Raw genomic sequence first — 22,500 nt, forward strand, 5'->3', positions numbered from 1 at the left:
CATGAACAGTGCCAATCACATTTTACAGTTGCCTGTAAAATTTCAGCCCAATCCGAGCTCGGTAGCCTGTGAAAAGACGAAAATACCCAGACTGCCCTAGGTAGGAGTTCGGCGGTCAGGGTTGGCAGTTCACCCAAACTGATCGCGACCATTCACCCTGATGTGTACTGAGTTTGATTTTGTCCAAAACACAAAAGTTGTAGTGCTGTGTCTTAGCTTTCTAACGGCCTTGGAAACACCTTAATTGAAATTCGGTAGCCTGAGTTATGGTCATTTAACTAGAATACGGTTAGCTAACCTGTTTGTGCGATTCTAGTTTGGTACATTGAAATTTTGACCTAGTTACACTACAAACTGGACTGAGTGGCCTTCTTCAACATTGTATCCCTTTCTCTTAGCTTTGAAATGGTGTAAATTTCACCTCAATCCGACAAGTGTAGCTTCAGTTGTGTTAGTTCCGCTAAGTAACAGCAAATCTGCCTTTTATTTTCCAACCTAAACTTCATTTCCGCACATGTCCTAGTTTGATTTTGCACTTATACGTTCTATTTGATTTACTCTAGTAGTATGTGTATTTGGTTTATGACTCGTATTCGAGTCTCATTGTGTTTACTTGAATGTTTTAGGGCGTGCCGGTGACCCAAGGCACTCATTGGACGGAAATTTGTGAAATTCCTTTTGTTTGATTGGTGAGTGTATTACTCACATACTTGTTACTTCATGGCTTCGTTATACTTGAAATCTATGGCTTGAATGCTTGTATGTATTGATGAGCTTGGTTGAGTTAAGGGTGTACTTTATCACTCTTACACTCAAGGGCTTATGTGACTGGCTTATGTGACTGTTACTGTATCAATTGAATGTCTTTGAATATACCTGAATTGGTGTCGTTTGGACATGTATCCAACGACTCTTACTGTTTACTCTGAGCTCAACCCCATTGGCGGTCGATTGACTTGAGCCAGCAAGGGCATGGTCGAGAAGATTGATAAGCCGTGGGGACTGTTTCTATGGAATCATTGGGTATGAGACCCTTGATTCCGGTATACTCGAGTATTACCATTGTAAACTGAATGGAGTTCGGCTCGGTAGGGGTATGTGAGATGGATGGAAATTGGAGAAAGTGGGGTCCACGGTATTGGTTACTTCTTTAAGCGTTGACGGAGGGTCAACGGAGCGAGATCAAGTACGGCAAGTGAGGAAAAGGGCTCTTAAGAGCCGCCCGTATCCTTTTATTGAATTTAAATGTATTGTTAGTTCAGATTACTTGTTGAACGTTGGACTGAGCAACTTTGTACTTATGTGAACTTTACTGATCTGCATGAGTGTACCTCATTGGACGAAAGCTCACTCCATTGCCTTTGTTTTCCTTACAGGGATGTGAATACCTTTTGAAAACTGTGAATTTGAAGCCGAGTTGAGCTAGTGTAATATACTTTTGTATAGCTCCTCGATAGTTGGAAAAATCCTAAATGTATTTTGATCTAATTATCTTCCTTTTGAGTTGTAAGTTGGGAACCTTACATGTATAAATGTGATTGGCACTGTTCTTGTGTGGCTTCGATATTCCGTTTTCATTTCATGATTTTGTTTCGTTTGAGCGCGCTAATACCTTCCGGAACGATTTAGACTGTACATCATCACTCTAGTAGTCCTGGCGAGAGTTGGGCAGGCAGTCCGCTAACCCCTTTGGTACGCCTTAGGGGAAGGTGGAGCTGTCACAGGTGGTATCAGAGCCTAGGTTAGAAATGACCTAGGCAAGTTTGACTTTTGTTCCTTAGGACCTGTGTGAGGGAAGTGTTAAGATACCGTTAAGTGTGACTATGCTTACGTTGTCTAAGATATGAATCTTTTTGCTATCCTTGTAGGACATGGCTGGAGCAAGCGAAGAGGGTGGAGGTGAGCCTCCTCAGAGGCGGCCACGAGTCATTGATTACCAGGAGAGGTCGAGAGGCCCGATCCGGCTTTGGTATACCGCTAGTCGGGCTCGTCGTTGTGACCGTTGCCGAAACCACTCCTACGTCGATCATGTGGTCGTGGCGGTGTTAGGCGAAAGGAGGAGACTTAGGCATGCCGCCGCCAGGGATCACGCGGAGCTACTTAGGCTGAGGGGCATCACGAGGATGCAAGCCGACCGGATAGGGGAGCTCCGGGAGAACATAGCTATGGAACAGGAACGCACTAACGCTCTTAGAGAGCAGTTGCAGGGGGTTAACCATCGTCTTACCAACGTCGTCCGGGAGGTTAGAGACCGTTCCGGCAGCATTATTAATGAGTGTGAGGCGCTGATCCAAGATGTGATTGGCGCCAATGCGCAGGTGGAGGCTCCTAGTGATGGAACCTCTGATGAGGGGAGCACCCCTAGTTCTAGCCACGGGGGAGAGTCGGCGGCCTCGGTAGGGAATTAGGCTAGACCGCTTTTGAACCACTTTTGATTCCATGGGAACTGTTCGGGGAAAGAACCCTTAGCTAGCCATTTTTGTATGTTTGGACTAGTTTTGTATATATAACTTTTGGTGACGCCGTTTTCTCATGGACTTCCTTATTTGTACTTGATTGACTGTTAATATGTGACTTGTTTGACACTGATGTGTGATATGTGAATATGTTTTGAATGTGCACACCTTTTGGTTCCTTATCTAAATTTACCGTTTCCTTTAATGTTATATCTACGTTTTACCCTATATCTACGTTTTACCCTAGATCTACTAGATTTTATGGAAGGCACTCGTAGTGATCGAGGCCGCGGACGCGGGAGTAGGCAACCCACGTCTGAAAGGGGCGCTGGGAAAATTTCATCCGGACCAGACCCTGAACCTAGGGTTGACCTTAACGTTCAAATAGCTGCCGCCATGCAGCAAATGACTAATTTATTGACCCAAGTGGTGCAGCAGCAGGGTCAAAACCCTAATCCTAACCCTGGAAACCCTGGCAACCACGTGGAGAGCGAGGACAGGGCTTTCGAGAGATTCCAGAAGTTTGCCCCACCAAAGTTCCTTGGGGGGCCCGATCCAGATGTAGCCGAAAGGTGGCTAGAGAAAATGGTGGATATTTTTGCTGCCCTGCACTACACTGAGGAAAGGCAGGTGACCTTCGCCGTCTTTCAGCTTGAAGGGGCGGCCCGTTCCTGGTGGAACGTCATTCGGCAGAAGTGGGAACGGGAGCAAACGTCCCGGACCTGGGTGAACTTTATGCGAGAGTTCAACGCTAAATTCTTCTTTCCTCTAGTGCAGGAACGGAAGGAAGATGAATTTATTCGGCTGCGTCAGGGAGCTCAGTCCGTAGCAGAGTACGAGAGCCAGTTCACCCGCCTATCCAAATTTGTCCCCGAGCTAATCATGACCGAGCAACGGATGATAAGGCGCTTTGTTCAGGGTCTGAATGTAGAAATAGAAAAGGACCTCGCGGTGGCCCAGATTAACGCTTTTAGCGAGGCCGTGGAAAAAGCCCAGCAGATGGAAAGCGCTAGGCTACAAGTGAGAAACTTCCAGGCAAAGAAGCGAGGCTTTCCTAGGAGCAGTTCAGGGCAGGGGGATAAGAGTGCCCCTCCCAAGTACGGACGGGGAGCCGAAGATGGAAGGCAGACGGGCGCAGGTAGAGGGGCTCAGTCTAGGGGTGGCCCGGCTGGGAGAGGCCAGGGAGGAAGTTTCTAGAGAGGTTCGGGTTCGGCATCCCGTGGACCCTGTGGGTATTGCGGAAAGCCAAATCACTCGGAGGATAACTGCTAGAAGAAGGAGGGAAAGTGTCTGCGTTGCGGAAGCGCAGACCATCAGCTTGCCACCTACCCAATCCTAAAACCAGATGGAAAGGGAAGTCAACAACCACCGAGGACCAACGCTGGACCAGCTAAGGGAGACGGGATGAAACCCAAGGTCGCGGCTCGAGTGTACTCGCTAGAGCCCCAACAGGTCCCAGACTCTTCCGAGGTCGTAGAAGGTACGATCCCTATATTTCACCGATTTGCGAAGGTCTTAGTAGATCCCGTTGCCACCCATTCCTTCGTTAACCCTAATTTTATATGTGGCATGGATATAAAACTTGCTAGTTTACCTTACGACCTAGAAGTTAGTACGCCTACGGGGGATCATCGTTTGATTACTAGCCTAGTTTATAAGGACTGCGAGGTTTGGGTAGGAGAGAGAAAATTGTTAGGGGAATTGATAAGCCTGTCCATTAAGGGGTACGATGTGATTTTGGGCATGGACTGGTTAGTCAGGTATAATGCCCAACTAGATTGTAAGAAGAAAGTGGTAGAGTTCTGTATTCCTGGTGAGGCAACCTTAAGGTTAGATATAAGGGGCAGGTTAGCCTCATCCGCCTTGATTTCGGGCATCCGGATTAGGAAACTGCTAAGTAGAGGGGCGCAAGGGTTCTTAGCCTTTCTAATCAATATCCCCACCGATAAATTGAAGGTAGAGGATGTGCACATAGTAAAGGAATATCCTGACGTATTCCCTGATGAGTTAGTAGCTCTGCCTCCGGAAAGAGAGATCGAATTCAAAATCGACCTGCTATCGGGAACGTCGCCCATCTCGAAAACCCCATATCGGATGGCCCCTGCGGAACTTAAGGAGCTGAAATTGCAGTTACAAGATCTTTTGGAGCGGGGGTTCATCCAAGAGAGTGGGTCTCCTTGAGGAGCCCCCGTACTGTTTGTGAAGAAGAAGGACGGGAGTCTGCGGATGTGTATAGACTATCGGGGGCTAAATAATGTGATGATTAAAAATAAGTATCCACTGCCCCATATTGATGAGTTGTTCGACCAATTGCAAGGAGCAGTGGTCTTCTCGAAATTAGATCTTCGACAGGGGTATTACCAGTTGTTGATTAGGAAAGAGGATATTCCGAAAACTGCTTTCAATTCGAGATATGGGCACTACGAATTCGCAGTTATGCCCTTTGAACTGACCAATGCCCCTGCCGCCTTCATGGATCTAATGCATAGGGTTTTTAAGCCCTACTTGGATCGATTTGTCATTGTTTTCATTGATGACATCTTGGTCTACTCCAAGACTAGCGAGGAGCATGAACAGCATCTAAAAATTGTTCTGCAAACCCTAAAAGAGCATGGGTTATACGCCAAGTTCAGTAAGTGCGAGTTTTGCCTGGAGAAAATTTTTTTCTTAGGGCACGTAATTTCCCAAGAGGGAATCTCAGTTGACCCAGCAAAGGTAGAGGCCGTGACGGATTGGAAGAGGCCAGAAAATCCCACGGAGGTCCGTAGTTTCCTAGGATTGGCTGGGTACTATAGGCGTTTCATTAAAGACTTTTCCAGACTGGCCGGTCCATTAACCGATCTGACGAAGAAGCATGGTCGGTTTGTGTGGGATGCCAAATGCAAAAGGAGTTTTCAGGAGCTAAAGAAAAGATTAACTATGGCGCCAGTTCTAGTTTTGCCTAACGGAGTAGACGGGTTTACTTTCTATACCGACGCGTCGCGGGAAGGTCTGGGGTGTGTGCTGATGCAGAACCGGAATGTGATATCTTTTACCTCTAGGAAATTGAAACCTCACGAGCAGAACTACCCAACCCACGATCTCCAGTTAGCCGCGGTTGTTTTCGCTCTGAAAAAGTGGAGACACTACCTATACGGGGTGACCTTCGAGGTTTACTCAGACCACAAGAGCCTTAGGTACCTCTTTTCATAAAAGGAATTGATTATGAGGCAGCGACGGTGGTTGGAATTTCTGGAGGATTATGACTGCACTATCAACTACCATCCGGGGAAGGCGAACGTGGTGGCTGATGCCTTAAGTCGCAAGGCTTAGGTAGCAGGGTTAATGATCAAAGAGTGGGATTTGTTAGAATCCGTTTGCGAGTGGAAACCCTGCCTTGGGAGTCATAAGGTGGTTTTTGGTAATATTAAGGTAATATCCACCCTACTGGAGCGAATTAAAGAAGCACAAAAGGAGGATTCGATGGTGCGAAAGTGGGGAGAGAAGGTGGAAAAAGGGGAATCAACCGACTTCAACTTCAGTCCCGAGGGTATTCTAAAATACCGAAACCAAGTGGTGGTGCCTAAAGATGAAGCGGTAAGAACGGAGATCTTAGAGGAAGCTCATCAGTCCAGATACACGATCCATCCGGGTAGTAGCAAGATGTATCAAGACCTAAAAGGAACATATTGGTGGGATAACATGAAGAAGGAGATTGCTCTGTACGTGCAAAATGTCTCGTTTGCCAATAGGTTAAGGCGGAGCATAAAAAACCATCGGGTTTGTTACAACCCCTTGAGATACCCGAATGGAAATGGGAAAACATCACAATGGATTTCGTTTCAGGTTTGCCACGAACGCAACGAGGACACGATGCCGTTTGGGTGATCGTCGATCGATTAACCAAATCGGCCCATTTCTTACCGGTAAACGTGAAATACTCCATGGAGAAATTGGCTCAGGTGTACATGGACGAGATCGTAAGGCTACATGGCGTTCCTGTGAGCATCGTTTCAGACAGAGATCCCCGCTTCGTAGCTAAATTTTGGCAGAAATTCCAAGAGACTCTGGGGACCAAACTCAACTTAAGCACCACCTATCACCCTCAGACGGATGGACAATCAGAGCGAACAATTCAAACTCTAGAGGATATGTTAAGGACCTGCATTCTGGATTTTGGGGGTAACTGGGGTCAACACATGACCTTAGTAGAGTTTGCGTACAATAACAACTACTATTCATCAATTCAAATGGCTCCATACGAAGCACTTTATGGGAGAAAATGTCGGTCACCGATCTACTGGGATGAAGTCGGCGAGAGGAAAGCCCTAGATCCAACGACTATTCCATGGATGGAGGAGGCACGAGAAAAAGTCAAGTTAATACGACAAAAACTCCAAACAGCTCAAAGTCAGCAAAAGAGCTATGCGGACAATCAAAGAAAAGACTTGGAGTTCAAAGTCGGGTACCGCGTTTTCCTCAAGATCACACCGTTACGGAGCGTCACAGCAAGCAGAGGAAAGAAGCTTCAACCGAGGTTCGTTGGACCTTTCAAGATTCTCCAAAGGGTTGGTAAGGTAGCGTATCGCCTTGAGTTACCGTCCAGTCTATCCAGAATTCACGGCGTCTTCTACGTCTCGATGCTTAAGAAGTACTATCCTGACCCGTCTCATATCTTACAATCGGAGGAAATCGAAATAGACGAATCGCTTACTTACGAAGAAAAATCGGTACAATTGCTTGACCGGAAAGTTAAGGAACTAAGAACAAACAGATTCCTTTGGTAAAGATATTGTGGAGAAACCATGGAGTCGAAGAGGCTACCTAGAAGGTGGAAGAAGAAATGCAAAAGAAATACCCTGAACTTTTCGTGAATCAAGGTGAGGAAATTTCGAGGGCGAAATTCTTTTAAGAGGGAGAGAGTGTGAGAACCCGTAATTTTCTTAATTTCTAGGTTTTATTTTCTTTTAATTGCACGCTTTTCCATATTTTCTTTAATCCGAAAGTTTTAAAAATAATTTTTATGAGTAAATATGGTTTTTAAATTATTTTTCTAGTATTAGTTAGTTTTTGAGAAATTAAGAGCGTATACCGGATGTGGGACCCACTAGTGCGGTAAGTTTGATAAAATTCGGCCAATTAGGTTAAGTTGTGTATACCGGATTTAATTTATCAGGTATTAAGAGATAATTGGAAGTTACCTAGATGGATTATCATTGGAGAGAAAAAGGATAAGTTTTAAGCCAAAAGGTGACAAGTGTCACCATTCAATTCACCCTTGGACTTTGACCTTTGACTCTACCATTACTTTACCTTTCCTACATATTAAAAATTCACCACAAAGTCATCACCATACTCATCCTCTTGGCCTAGACTTCTTGGAGAGAGAAGAAAAAAAAAAACCCTTCAACTAGTTGATCCAATTTCTTGCAGAAATCTTGTGATTCAACCGGAAAATCTCGAATTCCCTCCGTAGAAAGCCTTTGATAGGTGGTAGTGACTAAGTTGGTGGAGTGGTTTGGAAAGAGGAGGTGTTAAGTTGCTTGTTTTCTTGAGGTTACAAGGTGAGTTGTTAAGAACTTTTCCCTTTAGCCTTGATAATGTTCAATTGGTGGCTTTGGTGGCTTAATATGATGACATATGGTGTGATTATGGTTTGTTTATGGTTGGAAGTGAAGTTATGATGGATTTTGATTTATTATTGTTATTTTTCTGTTTTGTATGATAATCATGGTTTGGTCATGGATTGAGGGCTTATTATAGTGTAATTTGGAGCTAATATATATTGGATACGATTGGTTGCGGAAATTTCTGGTTAGCACAGAAAATGACAGTTTAGGGTTGTAAATTTTTCCTGTTCTGCTCGGTACTGTTAGACCTAGTTAGAGGCCGAATTAGCCTTAGGTTAAAACATGAAAGTTGTAGAAAATCATGTTTTATAGTTTTCTGTACAATTTCAGCCCAATCTGAACTCGGTAGCCTGTGAAAAGATGGAAATACCCAGACTGCCCTAGGTAGGAGCTCGGCGGTCAGGGTTGGCAGTTCACCCAAACTGATCGCGACCGTTCACCCTGATGTGTACTGAGTTTGATTTAGGCCAAAACATGAAAGTTGTCGTGCTATGTCTTAGCTTTCTAACGGCCCTAGAAACACCTTAATTGGACTTCGGTAGCCTGAGTTATGGTCATTTAACCAGAATACAATTAGCTAACCTGTTTGTGCGATTCTGGTTTGGTACATTGAAATTTTGACCTAGTTACACTACAAACTGGACTAAGTGGCCTTCTTCAACATTGTAGCCCTTTCTCTTAGTTTCGAAACTGTGTAAATTTCACCTCAATCTGACAAGTGTAGCTTCAGTTGTGTTAGTTCCGCTAAGCAATAGCAAATCTACCTTTTGTTTTTCAACCTAAATTTCATTTCCGCACATGTCCTAGTTTGATTTTGCACTTATACGTTCTATTTTATTTTACTCTAGTAGTGTGTGGATTCGGTTTATGACTCGTATTCGAGTCTCATTGTGTTTACTTGAATGTTTTAGGGCGTGCTGGTGACCTAAGGCGCTCATTGGACGGAAATTTGTGAAATTTCTTTTGTTTGATTGGTGAGTGTATTACTCACATACTTGTTACTTCATGGCTTCGCTATACTGGAAATCTATGGCTTGAATGCTTGTGTGTATTGATGAGTTTGGTTGAGTTAAGAGTCTACTTTATCACTCTTACAATCAAGGGCTTATGTGACTGGCTTATGTGACTGTTACTGTATCAATTGAATGTCTTTGAATATACCTGAATTGGTGTCGTTTGGACATGTATCCAATGACTCTTACTGTCTACTCTGAGCTCAACCCCATTGGCGGTCAATTGACTCGAGCCAGCAAGGGCATGGTCGAGGAGATTGATAAGCCATGGGGACTGTTTCTATGGAATCATTGGGTATGAGACCTTTGATTCCGGTATACTCGAGTATTACCATTGTAAACTGAATGGAGTTCGGGCCCGGTAGGGGTATGTGAGATGGATGAAAATTGGAGAAAGTAGGGTCTACGGTATTGGTTACTTCTTTAAGCGTTGACGGAGGGTCAACGGAGCGAGATCAAGTACGGCAAGCGAGGAAAAGGGCTCTTGAGAGCCGCCCGTATCCTTTTATTGAATTTAAATGTAATGTTAGTTCGGATCTCCAATGATAATCCATCTAGGTAACTTTCAATTATCTCTTAACACCTGATAAATTAAACCCGGTATACACAACTTAACCTAATTGACCGAATTTTAACAAACTTACCATACTAGTGGGTCCCACATCCCGTATACGCTCTTAATTTCTCAAAAACTAACTAATACTAGAAAAATGATTTAAAAACCATATTTACTCGTAAAAATTATTTTTAAAACTTTTCGATTAAAGAAAATATGAAAAAGCGTGCAATTAAAAGAAAATAAAACCTAGAAATTAAGAAAATTACGGGTTCTCACAACAGTCCTAATGAATTATATGCTAAGCAATCCACAGAAAACAAAAACACCATTTTAAACATGTTGTATATATGGTGGGATTGCCAATTAAGCCTAAAGAAACCTACATTAAAAGTTCCAGCAACTATAGTTTGATTCACAAAAAATTAAGAGTAGGCACTTAAAATTGCCATTCAACACAATAAAGCACCACTCAAACATGAAACTTAGTGGAATACTTCATAACCTACTAATTAGAAGGCACAAAGCCTACTAACCACAAAAAATTAATGTTAGCTGTAGACCTTCAAACCACATGCTAAAGCTGCTTCCACCATTGTGTGAGTTAAGAATTGGTTGCAGCATTGGTAGTAACAGGTATTGATGCTTGAGAAACTTCATTATTGATTTGTGGACTAGCATTTTGTCTAGAAGCTCTTTGTGAATGAATGGAGGTAGTACTAGTCCCTCTTGCTGCATTATTCTCTTTGTTTGATGGTCTAGCCTTTGCTCTCCTTTCTCTCTAAAGCAAAACAATGTGAAGTAATAGTGAATTTGCAAAACATTTGCTGAAATTACATGAAAACTTGGTGATCATGCCAATATCATAGTGATGGAGGACAAGTTGATACCTTTTTATTTCCACTTGGTCTAGTTTTAAATTGAATTTGAACATTGGCAGCATCAGAAGAAGTTTGAGCACCCATTCGAACCTCAGAAGAAATAGGAATTGTGTTTCCCGAGATTATCCCACCATTTTAGCGACTTGAGGTAAAAAAAAAAGGAGCGGATAATCCCTTTAACGCAAATAGAATTGGATATTCTTGATCAGGAGTAGAATTGCTTCCTTGGCTTGAGAAAACAACAGGCACGTTGTCAGTAGCATGATCCTGAATTTTAAAATATAATGAGGAAATGCAATATGATAATTTAATATATATCCTATTAATAAAGTGTTAAATTAAGCAATTAGTAGGAGCCTTACCCATAGCACAACACCAGACAAACCTGTATTGGCAACTCCCCTGCCTGGTTTCCCTCTTCTCTGATATATTTGTAATCATGAAACTTGTTAGAATGTCACACTAGCTTCAGTAATTCAGCAACAAAGCAGCATTAGTAGTAGTAAATATGCAACTTCTATTCTAACCTTGCAACTAGATGCATTACCCCCTTTTGTTGCTGTAACTGGAGATCTTTGACAAGTCCTTTTGTTGTGCCCATAAGACTGAAAAAGAGAGCATTTGAAAGCTGTTGACCTTCCTGTCTGAGTTGAAGGAGGTCCCTCATCTTTGGTCTGCTTCCCTTCTCCTTTTCTTCTTTGGTCTACCACGTGCCCTTCTCAATAGAGGTGGTAAGAGTGTAGCAGGGGATATATCAGGCATATCATGTGAGGACTCATGTTTTATTCTTAAAATAATTATTTTTATAATTATTTACCCTAATATTAGTTAATTATATTATCGTTACATGAATTTCTTTTAAAATTTGTCTTATTGCGCACGAATCGGAAGTTCGTGTATTTCGCGTCGAAACGACTAAGTGGATATTTAAGAAACTTATATTAGACTACTAAGAGTGAATAATTATAGTGTTAAAGGAATTACATTTGAGAATTAGTGCACAAGTGAAACAAACAAGAGAGAAAAGTGGTAGTTCGGGACACTATTCGCGCACTATTCATAGTTGACTTTTACATAGCTTTTGGCTACAAATTCTTAAAGCTTCCAAGAGAAGCTTCACACAGCAAACCCTTCTCTCTTCTCTCTCCTTGGAGTTAGCCGAAACTAGAAGAAAAGAAGAGAAGAAAGCTCCACTTCACTTGCTCAATTCTTGCTTCCATTTCACTTCCAAATTTGCACCCAACTTCAAAACTACTTGGAGATTAACTTTAGCTTGGAGGAAGACATCATCTAGTGGAAATTCTTGGAGGTTTTTGTGACGACCGCACCGCACCCAAAGGCGTACCAAAGGGCTTAGCGGACCGTCTGCCTAACTCGCGCCAGGACTCAAAAACGCAAAGCAATGAAAGCCATATAAACCAAAAGAGTATTATTCACAATATATACATTGGCAAAAGAGTTCTATTTACACCCTCAAAAGTAGATATCCAGACCACTACATCACCTTGTGATAACAACCAAAATCAGAAAGTAGACCCGAAGAAGGGTCCTTACACAGATCACTATAACAAGAAGGACCAGCTTAATTGTCCGGTTACTACAAACTAAACCTAGCTATACTAGTGACAGTGCCAAAGAGTCTCCCGCGTCGGCCCCTTACCAAGGAAAAGGGGTAAGCTATACGCTTAGTAAGTAAATAGGGGTAAAAACGTAAATGGCACATCAAGACGAACAATTACGTCACAAAGACGTCAAGTCAAAAGCAAAAGAAATAACAGCACAAGTTAAGGATACAGGTTGGCTCCAAAGTCAAGTCATTTGCCACGTGTGACCTCCTGTCGACACTCCGTCGACCACAAATAAGGGTCCGTAAAACTCCACTTGTACTCCCACCATACCTCTTATCACCCTCACTGGCCAGTCAACCGCACAAAATGGCTCAAGCAATCAAAACGAAATCGAACTTGGTTCACAAATGTGGTGACCTCAAGACTAGGTTGGACTGATTTCGACCAAACCCCGGCCGACTCAAATAGTCCATCTAGGTCTTGAGATTGGGCCCCAAACTCATCATATTTCAAAAAGTCACCCCGAGCGACAAGCTCCAGGGGTTCAGTCCCAAAACAATTCATATACGCATGTCATGTACAAATACAGGTGCAAATTAGGGTTTAGGTCGAGTATGATAAAGTACACCCTCGCCTAAGTACCATTTCATTCACATCAACGCACATAAGCAACTTATACATAGAAACGGCCTGAATACTTACGTAAAGAGCAAGTATAGCAAAAGTATGAAAATCACGTCGCGTGCGACAGCTAGTAGGTCCCACTGGTTCCGCCTAGCCTGCTACCGTCTGCAATAGAAGGTTTGTGACGACCCCACCTTCCCCTAAGGCGTACCAAAGGGTTCGGCGGACCGCCTGCCCAGCTCTCGCCAGGACTCACTCACTCGTATCACGTGCATACATCCGTGGACCATAAATAACATCGTAATTCAAGCTTATAACTTACATTGATGCACAATCAAGATACAAAACCTCAATATACCCAAACTGGTTCAAAGTATATACAATCCAGATACAAAACATTCTATTCGAGTAATAGCGCGAGTACAAGTCAAAAGTCAAAACAACTAGACTACGCTAGTCTTTACACGTCTCACGTCTCGCTCGTACCCCTGTAAGGAAAACAAAACTAACGGAGTGAGCCGAAGCTCAGTGAAGTTTCAAATATCAAATTGGCCATCAAACAAAGTAATAACAGTGTAATAGTGAAATAGCGAGCAAACAAGTCCAATCAAAGAAATAATACTTCAGGTAATCAAGAATATATGGATCATATTCACATATAAGGATACAGTGGCTCATGTCTCGGCTCCATCCCAGCTTGATCGATTGGTAGTTGACACTCCGTCAACTTTCAAGTAATAGCTAGTCCAGAAAGAAAACCCCACTTCACTTCAGTTTCCGTCCACCGATCAACCCCCTTATCCGGGCCCGCACGCCACACGAAACACGGGTGGTAATACTCGAGTATACCGAGGAGATAACACTCCGCTCAACATTACTAGTTACCCAGGGTTTGTTATCTAATCGACTAGACCCTTGCCGGCTCGACTCGATTAACTAGCCACAAGGTTTCTGGAATTTCAGGCAAGATATAATTCATACACATGTAAAGCAAGTCAATTGAAATCGATGAACAAGTACAAGTCTCATTAGGGCAAGTGCGATAAAGTACACCCTTGCCCTGTTAAATCACTGATATATCATGTAATCACATTTGTCAAAGAGAAATCACAAATATCAAGTTCAATCAGATATTTGGAAGCACACACCAAAAGTAGTGCCTCTAGTGTTCGCGTCGGGTGGTACTCCGGGTTTGGAGTCCAAATCTGCGATAAAACTTGATTTAAGAACTTTGAAAAGCAACTAAGGTTCGAAACTTAGACGTTTCGTTCAATAAGAATCAAGAAATTGAAATTCACTTGGAGAATAGTCGTGAAACAGTTGCTCGCTTTTCAAACTGAAGAATTTTGTAAGATGTATACTTGGAAATAACTTTTGAGTCGAAAGTACAAGGAAAACAGATTTATAGTGATTATTACCGCTTTTCCTTAGGGTACAAGTTCGGCTAGGTTCTAATGTATAACCCTCAATAACCAAAGTAGCAAAAGTCCTAGATGGTTCAAGTGATATTCAATTATCAACTTTACCCAAGTCGCAAGTGTATTCTCTAGTCCTCGAGCGTAAATTTGGGCAGCATGCCTTTTGTATTTTCCTATTTCCAGCAATTTATGGCTTCATTATTTTCCTCATTCAAACCCAAAGGTACACACACAACAATCTAATTTCAATAGCCGTTCAATAGGTTCAAGACAATACAAGGACAAAATCAAGCTAACAACAAGTGTGGAAATGAAGTTTAACAAGAGACAGATTTGATAGAGTTTTGCGTAACGGACATAACCGAAGCTACACTTATCAGATTGGGGTGTAACTTATACCGTTTCGAAGCTAAGACAAAGGCCTACAACTTTTATGAAGATCACTTAGTCAAATTTCCAGTGTAACCCAGTCAAATTCCCAATTCACAGAACCAACTTCCAACTAACCGGCTAGTTAACCGTACTACATTTAAATGGCCATATCTCAGGTTACCAAAGTTCGTTTAAGGCGTTCTTGGAGGCGTTGAAAAGATAAGACAGAGTACTAAAACTTTAATGTTTTGAAAAATGGCTAAATCAGTACGGATCATAGTGAATATACACGGTCAACTAGATGAACTGAAAAACGGATCACTGGATACATCCTAGGGCAGTGAGGGTATTTTGGTCTTTTCACAGGATACGTTGCTCCAATTGGGTTGAAATTTTGTAGGCAACTATAAAACATCATACTATACAACTTTCATGTTTTGTACCAAGTCTAATTTGGCCTCTAACATAGGGTACTGAAACCGGACAGAACTGAAGCATACAATTCCAGAAATCTGGAATTTTGGGATTTCAAGGGCAATCTCTTCATTTTCTTGATTCAATCACTACCACAACCTCTTATACAAGCTTATATACATCATATACCACTCCTACAACAAGTATAAGAAGGAAATCAGTCAAACCCTAGCTTACATACATCACCCCAAAATCATCACAACAACTTGTATAGTTACTAATCTAACCAAAACATGAGTTATATAACAATTTAAACAAAAATAAAAGAACCAAAGCCATGGGTCAGACCTTATACCTCAACAAAAGGGCTTGCAAGAGTAATACTTCGCCTCCTCTTGAAATTTTTGGTTCCCTTAGCTTCCCAAGTTCACAACTCACAAGTTAATCGGTTTAGAATCTTGTTTCTTTCACTCAAATGGTGCAAATCAAGATGAAAGAAGGTTGTTTATCTTGCTCTCTCTTTCTCTCTCTCTTGTCTCGCCCAAACCAGAAAAAAAAATGAGGAAGAATGAGCTAATTTGCAAGATAAGAAGGTAAGAAAATTAAGTTTAGTCAAAGCCACAAATTGCCAACACTTGGCACTACTAAAACCATCCAAAAATTTTTTTTCTTTCCTTGCATTTTGAGTCCAATTTTTCGGCCAAGAGGATAGCTATGAGGGGGGATATTTTCCACCAATATCAAGGTTATGTGCTGGTAAGGAAATGGTAGTCAAGTGGGGTGTTCAATCGGTAGTGCACGGTACACGTCGGTTCGCACCGTTTTTCCTTAAATCACACGTACTAAGGTTTTTACTTCCTATTCACTAACTTTTTATCATTGCTTCTAATCACATATTATTTCTCACCTAAAAGTCACTCTTAAGCACCAAATTTGATCCTTACTCCATACCGGATAATTACACTACGGATACACGAAAAATCCTATTTTACTTCGAATTGAAATCGGAAAGGAAAACCCTAATTTCCTATGATCATTGGCACTTTTCTAGAGTGATTGAGTAGTAGGATAGTGTAGAATAATAATTTCCAAATAATTTTCAAATAAAAGGGAATTTTCAAGAAATATATAAGGAATTTACAAGTCCTCACAAGGTTGTACCACATTATTCCACAAACGGCTACTAAACTGTATAAATCAAGTAAAAACAGTAAAACGGACATGCGCGCGGGTGGAAACGGCGAACGGAAACGGAAACGGCCGTCGAAAATGGAAACGGCAGATTTGCTACCCCGAACCGTTTTGACCATACGTTGGGCTATGACTATCGTATTATGGTGTATGAGACACCATTTCGAAGCTAATGGAATGAGTCACACTTTCATGAAGACATCAAGAGCTAGAGTGGGACTCATCATCCTCAAAAGAGGCAGAAACAATAGCCAACAGAAACTGTCTTAGGCAATCCAGATAGTTTAGAGTGTTTGGGTCGGTTTGTATGCTACCAAGGTCCAAATGCTCTGAAATTTAACAGTTAGACAGATCACTCAAAGCTCTAAAACTTTCATGAAGGTGCTTCAACCCAGATCTCAACGGAACTTGGACAAAAATACACGAGACAGTCCCAGCCGTTTAGGTTCAGGTTGCCGAACAGGCCCTGTTTGAACAACCATAACTCAGGACTCGTAGATCCGAATCAAGGAATTCCAAAGGCGTTGGAAATCGCAGTTACAAGGCTATAACTTGTATGTTTTGGCCAAGAGCTGAATCATCACGGATCCCAATGAAAATGGAACCGAAGCTGCAGGATAGCACTGTCCTGTTTTTCTGGTTCAGTCCATTTCCGTGGCGCAAACGCACGGTCGAAATGCAAACACCGCATGCAAGTTTTCTAACCATTTTCACACCAATACAACACACACATACCATCTCCTATTTGCTCTACAAGAGACCCGAAATTCTTGCCCCAACTTAACCTCAAAACCTAGCAAACACTAACCATTTTCTATGCTCTAATCTTACCAACCCAACTAACTTCAAAACCTAACCAATCAAACCCTAACCATCTAAGCCCTAGCTAAACCAAACTAACTTCCCTTTAAACTAGGGTTTCATGACCAAACTGGATTTTGTTAATAAACAACCATACAAGTGAAATTATCACACCCAAGATTCCATTAACAAGCCAAATAACCAACCAAATCAACTTAAAGAACCATGAAGCAAGAAACCCTACTTTCCCTAGCCTTGACCGAAATTTATGCAGCAAAATACCATCAAAATAAACCATTAAACTACGCTATACTCACCATATAAACCATAAGAGTTCACAACCACAACAAGAACATCACTTTCATAGCTTCAAGATTCAATCACCAAAAGTTAACTTCCAAGTGAGATGGTTTACCTTCAAGCAAGTCTTGCAAGTGATGAAACTACAACAATCAAGTGCCAAAGTTGCTGCCCTAAGCTCCAAGATCAAGATGGATGGCTAAACTTGGATGAACTTGGAAGAAATTTTCTCTTCTCCCTTGGCTTCAAGTCTCGGCCCTCTCTCTCTCTCTCCTTTGATGTTTGTTTGCTCAAAGACTTATGGTTAGCTTGTATTTACTATGGTGTAATATAAGTCAAGACCCTTAGGAGATATTTTCACCTCAACCAATCACGCAAAAGCTTATATTTTGCTTCTTAGCCCTTACCACTTTACTTTATCTTTCTTACTCTCTTGCCCACAAACATATGGAAACCTTTCATTTAACTCCATAGGTTACATCCTTAATCTAGTCTAAAACACTTAATCATACTTAATTGCTTCACAAATCACCCTCCTATCTCAACCACCTATACTTAATCATCCCTTATCCTACATAAAAAGCAACCAACCAACAACCTTTTAGTCATGGGAAAAAGTAAGGGTTTTAAACCCAACTTAGGATTTCTAATAGATGATAACACTAGAGGTTTTACTAGTTTAGGATTTTCTAACTTTTTAAACCTACCTAACCTTTGTAAAATAAATCCAATCCTATACTGATACAAAAACATACATTAGTATGCCTAATATGAACTCCAGCATAAACTTGTGATTAATACGAAAATTAGGGTTTTAGTAATAACCCAAATTAGGATTTTCTAAATTTTTAGAACAAAATAATAGTTAAAGGATTACCACCAATCCTAAAACCAAATTTTGCAGCAAAAATGATGCTAATGCTCTTTATTTCACATAATAGCAAAATTAAGAACTAACCGGGGTCTCACAGTTTTTGTGGTGAAAATTTCTGGTTTCAACAAGGGTTAGAGGTAAACCCATCAACTCTTCTAATCTTTCCATTTAATCGAAGTTTAGTGATTGGATTTGCATGGGTTTGAAACCCTAAGCATGTAATAGGCTAGCAGATTTGAGGTATTTTATTTCTTGCTTTAATTGTTAGGCTAGCAGTCTTGATGTGGATTATAGGTAGCTGGATTGAGGTATAATCATTTGATTGTGGTTGTTTATGCGTTATTTGAGGTGAATACGGTTAGAAAATGAAGGAAAAATCGAAGGAAAATTGGAAGTGCAAGCTGGCCGAATTTCTAGTTGTGATGTTCTATTTTGATTTTGAATTTTTGATGGTTATTTGATTGTGAAATTGAGTGATATATGTTGTATATTGTGTTTACAAAGTGTCTTTCCAAAATCGTTTCAATTGGTTACTCAAAACTAGAATTTTCGAAATTGAAGGAAATCTGGAAATGGTAATCTGGGCAGCCGAACAGTACCTCTTTGTTTGAACGTATCTCTCTGTACAAATTTGAAATTGAGTGTTGTTTGCAGCATTCAAAACTAGACATCCATAGTTTTCTTACGGTATAAAAATCATCCACTAGTTCATTTTGAGTCATCCGTAGTGATTCGGCAAAGTTTGCTGTCCTGTTCTGATTGCCTGTCCGAGAGGAATGGAGGAGCTGCATCTTTTGGCTCTATTTTCTCTCACTTGTGAACTGATCTTGTAAATGATTTCTTCTGATGAAATGTATCATATTGAATCTAGTTTCCAACGCCACCAACCATTCCCAATTTGAACTTGTATTGAGTGAGATGTGGTCTGATTTCAAAAGTGCAACAAAGCTGGGAAACTGGAAAGCTTTTCCTTTCTTGTTGGCCGAATGGTCAAACTAGTTTTGGGATGTATTGTCTTGAAAATTTTGATGACAATTACTTGTCAATTGTTTATTAAATTCTTATGGGACCTTGGTTTAAAAAATGGATCGAATTGGGGCTGATTTCATTGTGCAAAACGTTTGGAAAAGAAAGAAAAGCATGAGGGCAGATTGGCCTTGAAATATTTTTCAAACTTTGGTAGTTTTGTTAACTGCCTTCCCATTTGAGTTTTTGCATGAAATTTGATAGAGAGGTAGTCTACATATGGAAGTTTAAGTGCACCAAATTTGGTGTAATTTGAATACCATTTCGATATCCAAATAATGTCTGAAAGTTTGCTCTTCAAATCTAGAAAATTTCTGATCAGTGTTCAAATTTCAGCCAACTTTAAGCTGCTATATCTCGATGCCCAAAACTTCGATGAGAGTCCAGTGTGTATTTTATAGCACTCGTTCTCCCTTAAGTGAATTATATTGAATTGTTTGAAGTGAATTACTAAGTGAATTAAGTGAAGTGTTGCAGTAGTGAATTATGCTATGGTTTCATATATCGATTGGAGTGAATTTTCCCGACTTAAATTTATAATAGTGGGGGACGGCCAAACTCATCGGCCGACCTTGTGACTCGAGCCGGCCTGAACTTGGTCGTAAAGCTTGGTGAGCCATGAGATAAATTTATAAGCTTGATCCATTGGAGAGATCTCGCTTGGCATACTCGAGTAGTATCGCCTTATAAAAAAGAAGTGCGGGCCCTGAGCAGGGGGTGTAATGGTGAACGGGGAAGAGTAAGTGAAGTTCTACGGACATAATACTCACCCGGTTGATGGAGTGTCATCGCGGGGAAGTATTTGACCGAGCCTTGGTGAAGCAAGTGGAATATAGTTCTTGAGAGTTCCTGTATCCTTATCAAGTGTGTTTTATTGTTAATTGTGAACTACTTGAATGTTATAGCTTTCATTCTCGAATAAGTGCTATTGTTATTTGAACTACGTGATTGCATAAGTGTTCTTGACCTCACGAGCATTCGCTCACCCCATTAGATTTGTTTTCCTTATCAGGAGCTGGAATGGAAGGAATTATGGAGAAGCCGACTTGAGGCACTTTTGATTAGGGTTTGAATGTAATTGATTAGATGACTTTTGAATGTTGTATATTTTGGGGAAAGTGATGTACTTGGTATCTTGAAATGTAAGAATTGAATACTTATTAAGGGAGCAACTTTTCTTTATACTTTCGACTTTTATTATTCGGTTATTTATCCTTAAGCTTAAATCGAAATTGTATCGAGTCCTGGCGAGAGCTGGGCAGGCATCCTGCCGATACCCTTTGGTTCGCCTTAGGGAGAAGTAGGGACGTCACAGTTGTTATCAGAGCATTAGGTTTAGAGATCTATTGGGAGATATATTAGAGACTTTACTTTTGAGATTAGGAATGAGATAGTTTGGTTATACCTTAAGTAATGTTTGAGCGAGTTAGTGACTTCAAGTTTCTAACCCGGAAATTGTGGTTGTTTTGCAGGGATGGAGAATGGTAATGGAGGACACGCTGCTAATGGTAATGGTAATGCTAATGGCCACATGGAACCCCTTAGGCCTATTTACTATCGAGCACTCGGTGGAGGAGCTCGTATACGTTGCTCACCTTCTACTAGGTTTCCCCGATGTCCTTATATGGCGACATACACGTATCCTAATGACCTAGTACTGTCCCTTGACGACGAGCGTCGTCAGTTGGTGAATACTAAACGAGCATTACTTCAGGAGGTCGAGGAACTGAACATTATGGTAAACGCTCAGGGTGATAGGATTGCAGAGTTAGAGGGGACAGTGGTGGACAAGATGGCTAGGGCTGAGGCTGCTCGTGATGAGTTTCAGAGGGCTAGAGCTTAATTTACTAGGATAGGCGAGGAGATCCGGGATCGGGCTTCTGGGATCTTGGCAGACGCTACTATGTTGATTGATGAGGTCATGGAGGTTGTACAGAGTCCAGTTCAGGAGGGCATTGAGGAGGAGCCTTTCGAGGAGGACCCTGAGGAGGAGATTCCGTCTGATAGTCTTGCTGAGGATTAGATTAGGAGTGATGACTCTCTTTTGACTTTTGTAGTTAGAATTAGCTAGGGTGGTGCTAGTTCAAAGGCCATTGTATTTTGCTTGACTGTGTGACCTACTTTTGAGGCACTTGAACTAACTTTTGCCGTGCCTGACTAATTGCACTTTTGTGACACCCGTATGACATATTTTTGCAAATGCCCCATGACTCGCTAATTGTATGAATTTTAAAGTGTTAATACATACTAATTATTGTTATTTCCAATATTTTCGTATTGGCTCTTATTTTAAGTATTTTCTCGCGTAATTACTCTATTTCTTGCATAAGGCATAACTAAGATTATGGACGAACGAAGGAGTGGTCGAGGTCGTGGGCGTGGGACTAGGCAAATCCAACCTCAAGGGGATGATCAGGAATCGGCAACTGGGCCGACCTAGGAACAAGGAAATGTAGAGGGTAATCAAATGGCTACTGCCATTAATAAGATGACTAATATCCTAGAATGATTAGCAGAGCAACAGGGTCCAAGGTCACTCAACCAACCCAGGGCCTAGGATAGAGGTGATGATAGGGCTTTGGAGAGGTTTTTGATGTTTGCTCTGCTTAAGTTTATTGGAGGCCCTGATCCTGAATTAGCAGAGAACTGGCTAGAGCGGATGACTAATATTTTCGCTGCTTTAGATTATACTAAAGAGAGAAGAGTGAACTTTGCTACCTTTCAGATTGAGGGCGTTACACGTGCTTGGTGGGATGTGATAAGGGGAAAGTGGGAAAGAACGCAGACCTCTTGGACTTGAGAAAACTTCGTGAGAGAGTTTAATGAGAAGTTTCTTCTGCCTCTGATCCAAAAGAAGCGGGAGGATGAATTTATAAAGTTGAGACAGGGAACTCTTAGCATGGCTGAGTATGAAGGGAAGTTCACTAAGCTTTCTAAATATGCTCTAGAATTGGTGGTTAATGAGCAAAAAAGAATTAGACGTTTTGTGCAATGATTTAATGTGGAGATTCAGGAGGGGTTGGCAGCAACCCAAATCTCTACATTCACGGAAGCCCCGGAGAAAGCGCAAAGGGTTGAAAGTGCAAGATTGCAAGTTAGGGATTTTCATACTAAGAAAAGGAGCATTCCTAGTTACTCTTCTGGACAGACTAGTAAAAATGCCCCACCTTCCAAGGTGGGAAGGGAAACGGGAGGAATAAGGGTCGCTGAAACTCCAAGAGGGGCTTTATCAAGAGGAGATCGTAGTGGGTAACGTCGAGCGAGAGGAACACCTTCTGGTGGTCAGACCATAACTCCTCAAATTAGTTGTGGCTACTATGGCAAGTCTAATCATACGGAGAATGATTGTTGGAGGAAATTGGAAAAATGCTTGTTTTGTGGTAGTACCGAACATCAG

At 41.5% G+C, this 22,500-nt stretch overlaps 1 protein-coding gene across 1 annotated transcript; it reads left to right on the forward strand.

Moving 5' to 3' along the window:
• The first annotated feature begins 2,852 nt into the window (after positions 1 to 2,852).
• On the forward strand, positions 2,853 to 3,653 carry LOC113696705 (uncharacterized). Its single transcript, XM_027216083.2, has 2 exons — positions 2,853 to 3,086; positions 3,234 to 3,653. Exons 1-2 carry the CDS (start codon positions 2,853 to 2,855, stop codon positions 3,651 to 3,653), a joined length of 654 nt encoding a protein of 217 aa, XP_027071884.1.
• Positions 3,654 to 22,500: the final 18,847 nt, after the last annotated feature.

Source organism: Coffea arabica, chromosome 6e (assembly GCF_036785885.1).
Source record: "Coffea arabica cultivar ET-39 chromosome 6e, Coffea Arabica ET-39 HiFi, whole genome shotgun sequence".
Taxonomy (NCBI): Eukaryota; Viridiplantae; Streptophyta; class Magnoliopsida; order Gentianales; family Rubiaceae; genus Coffea; species Coffea arabica.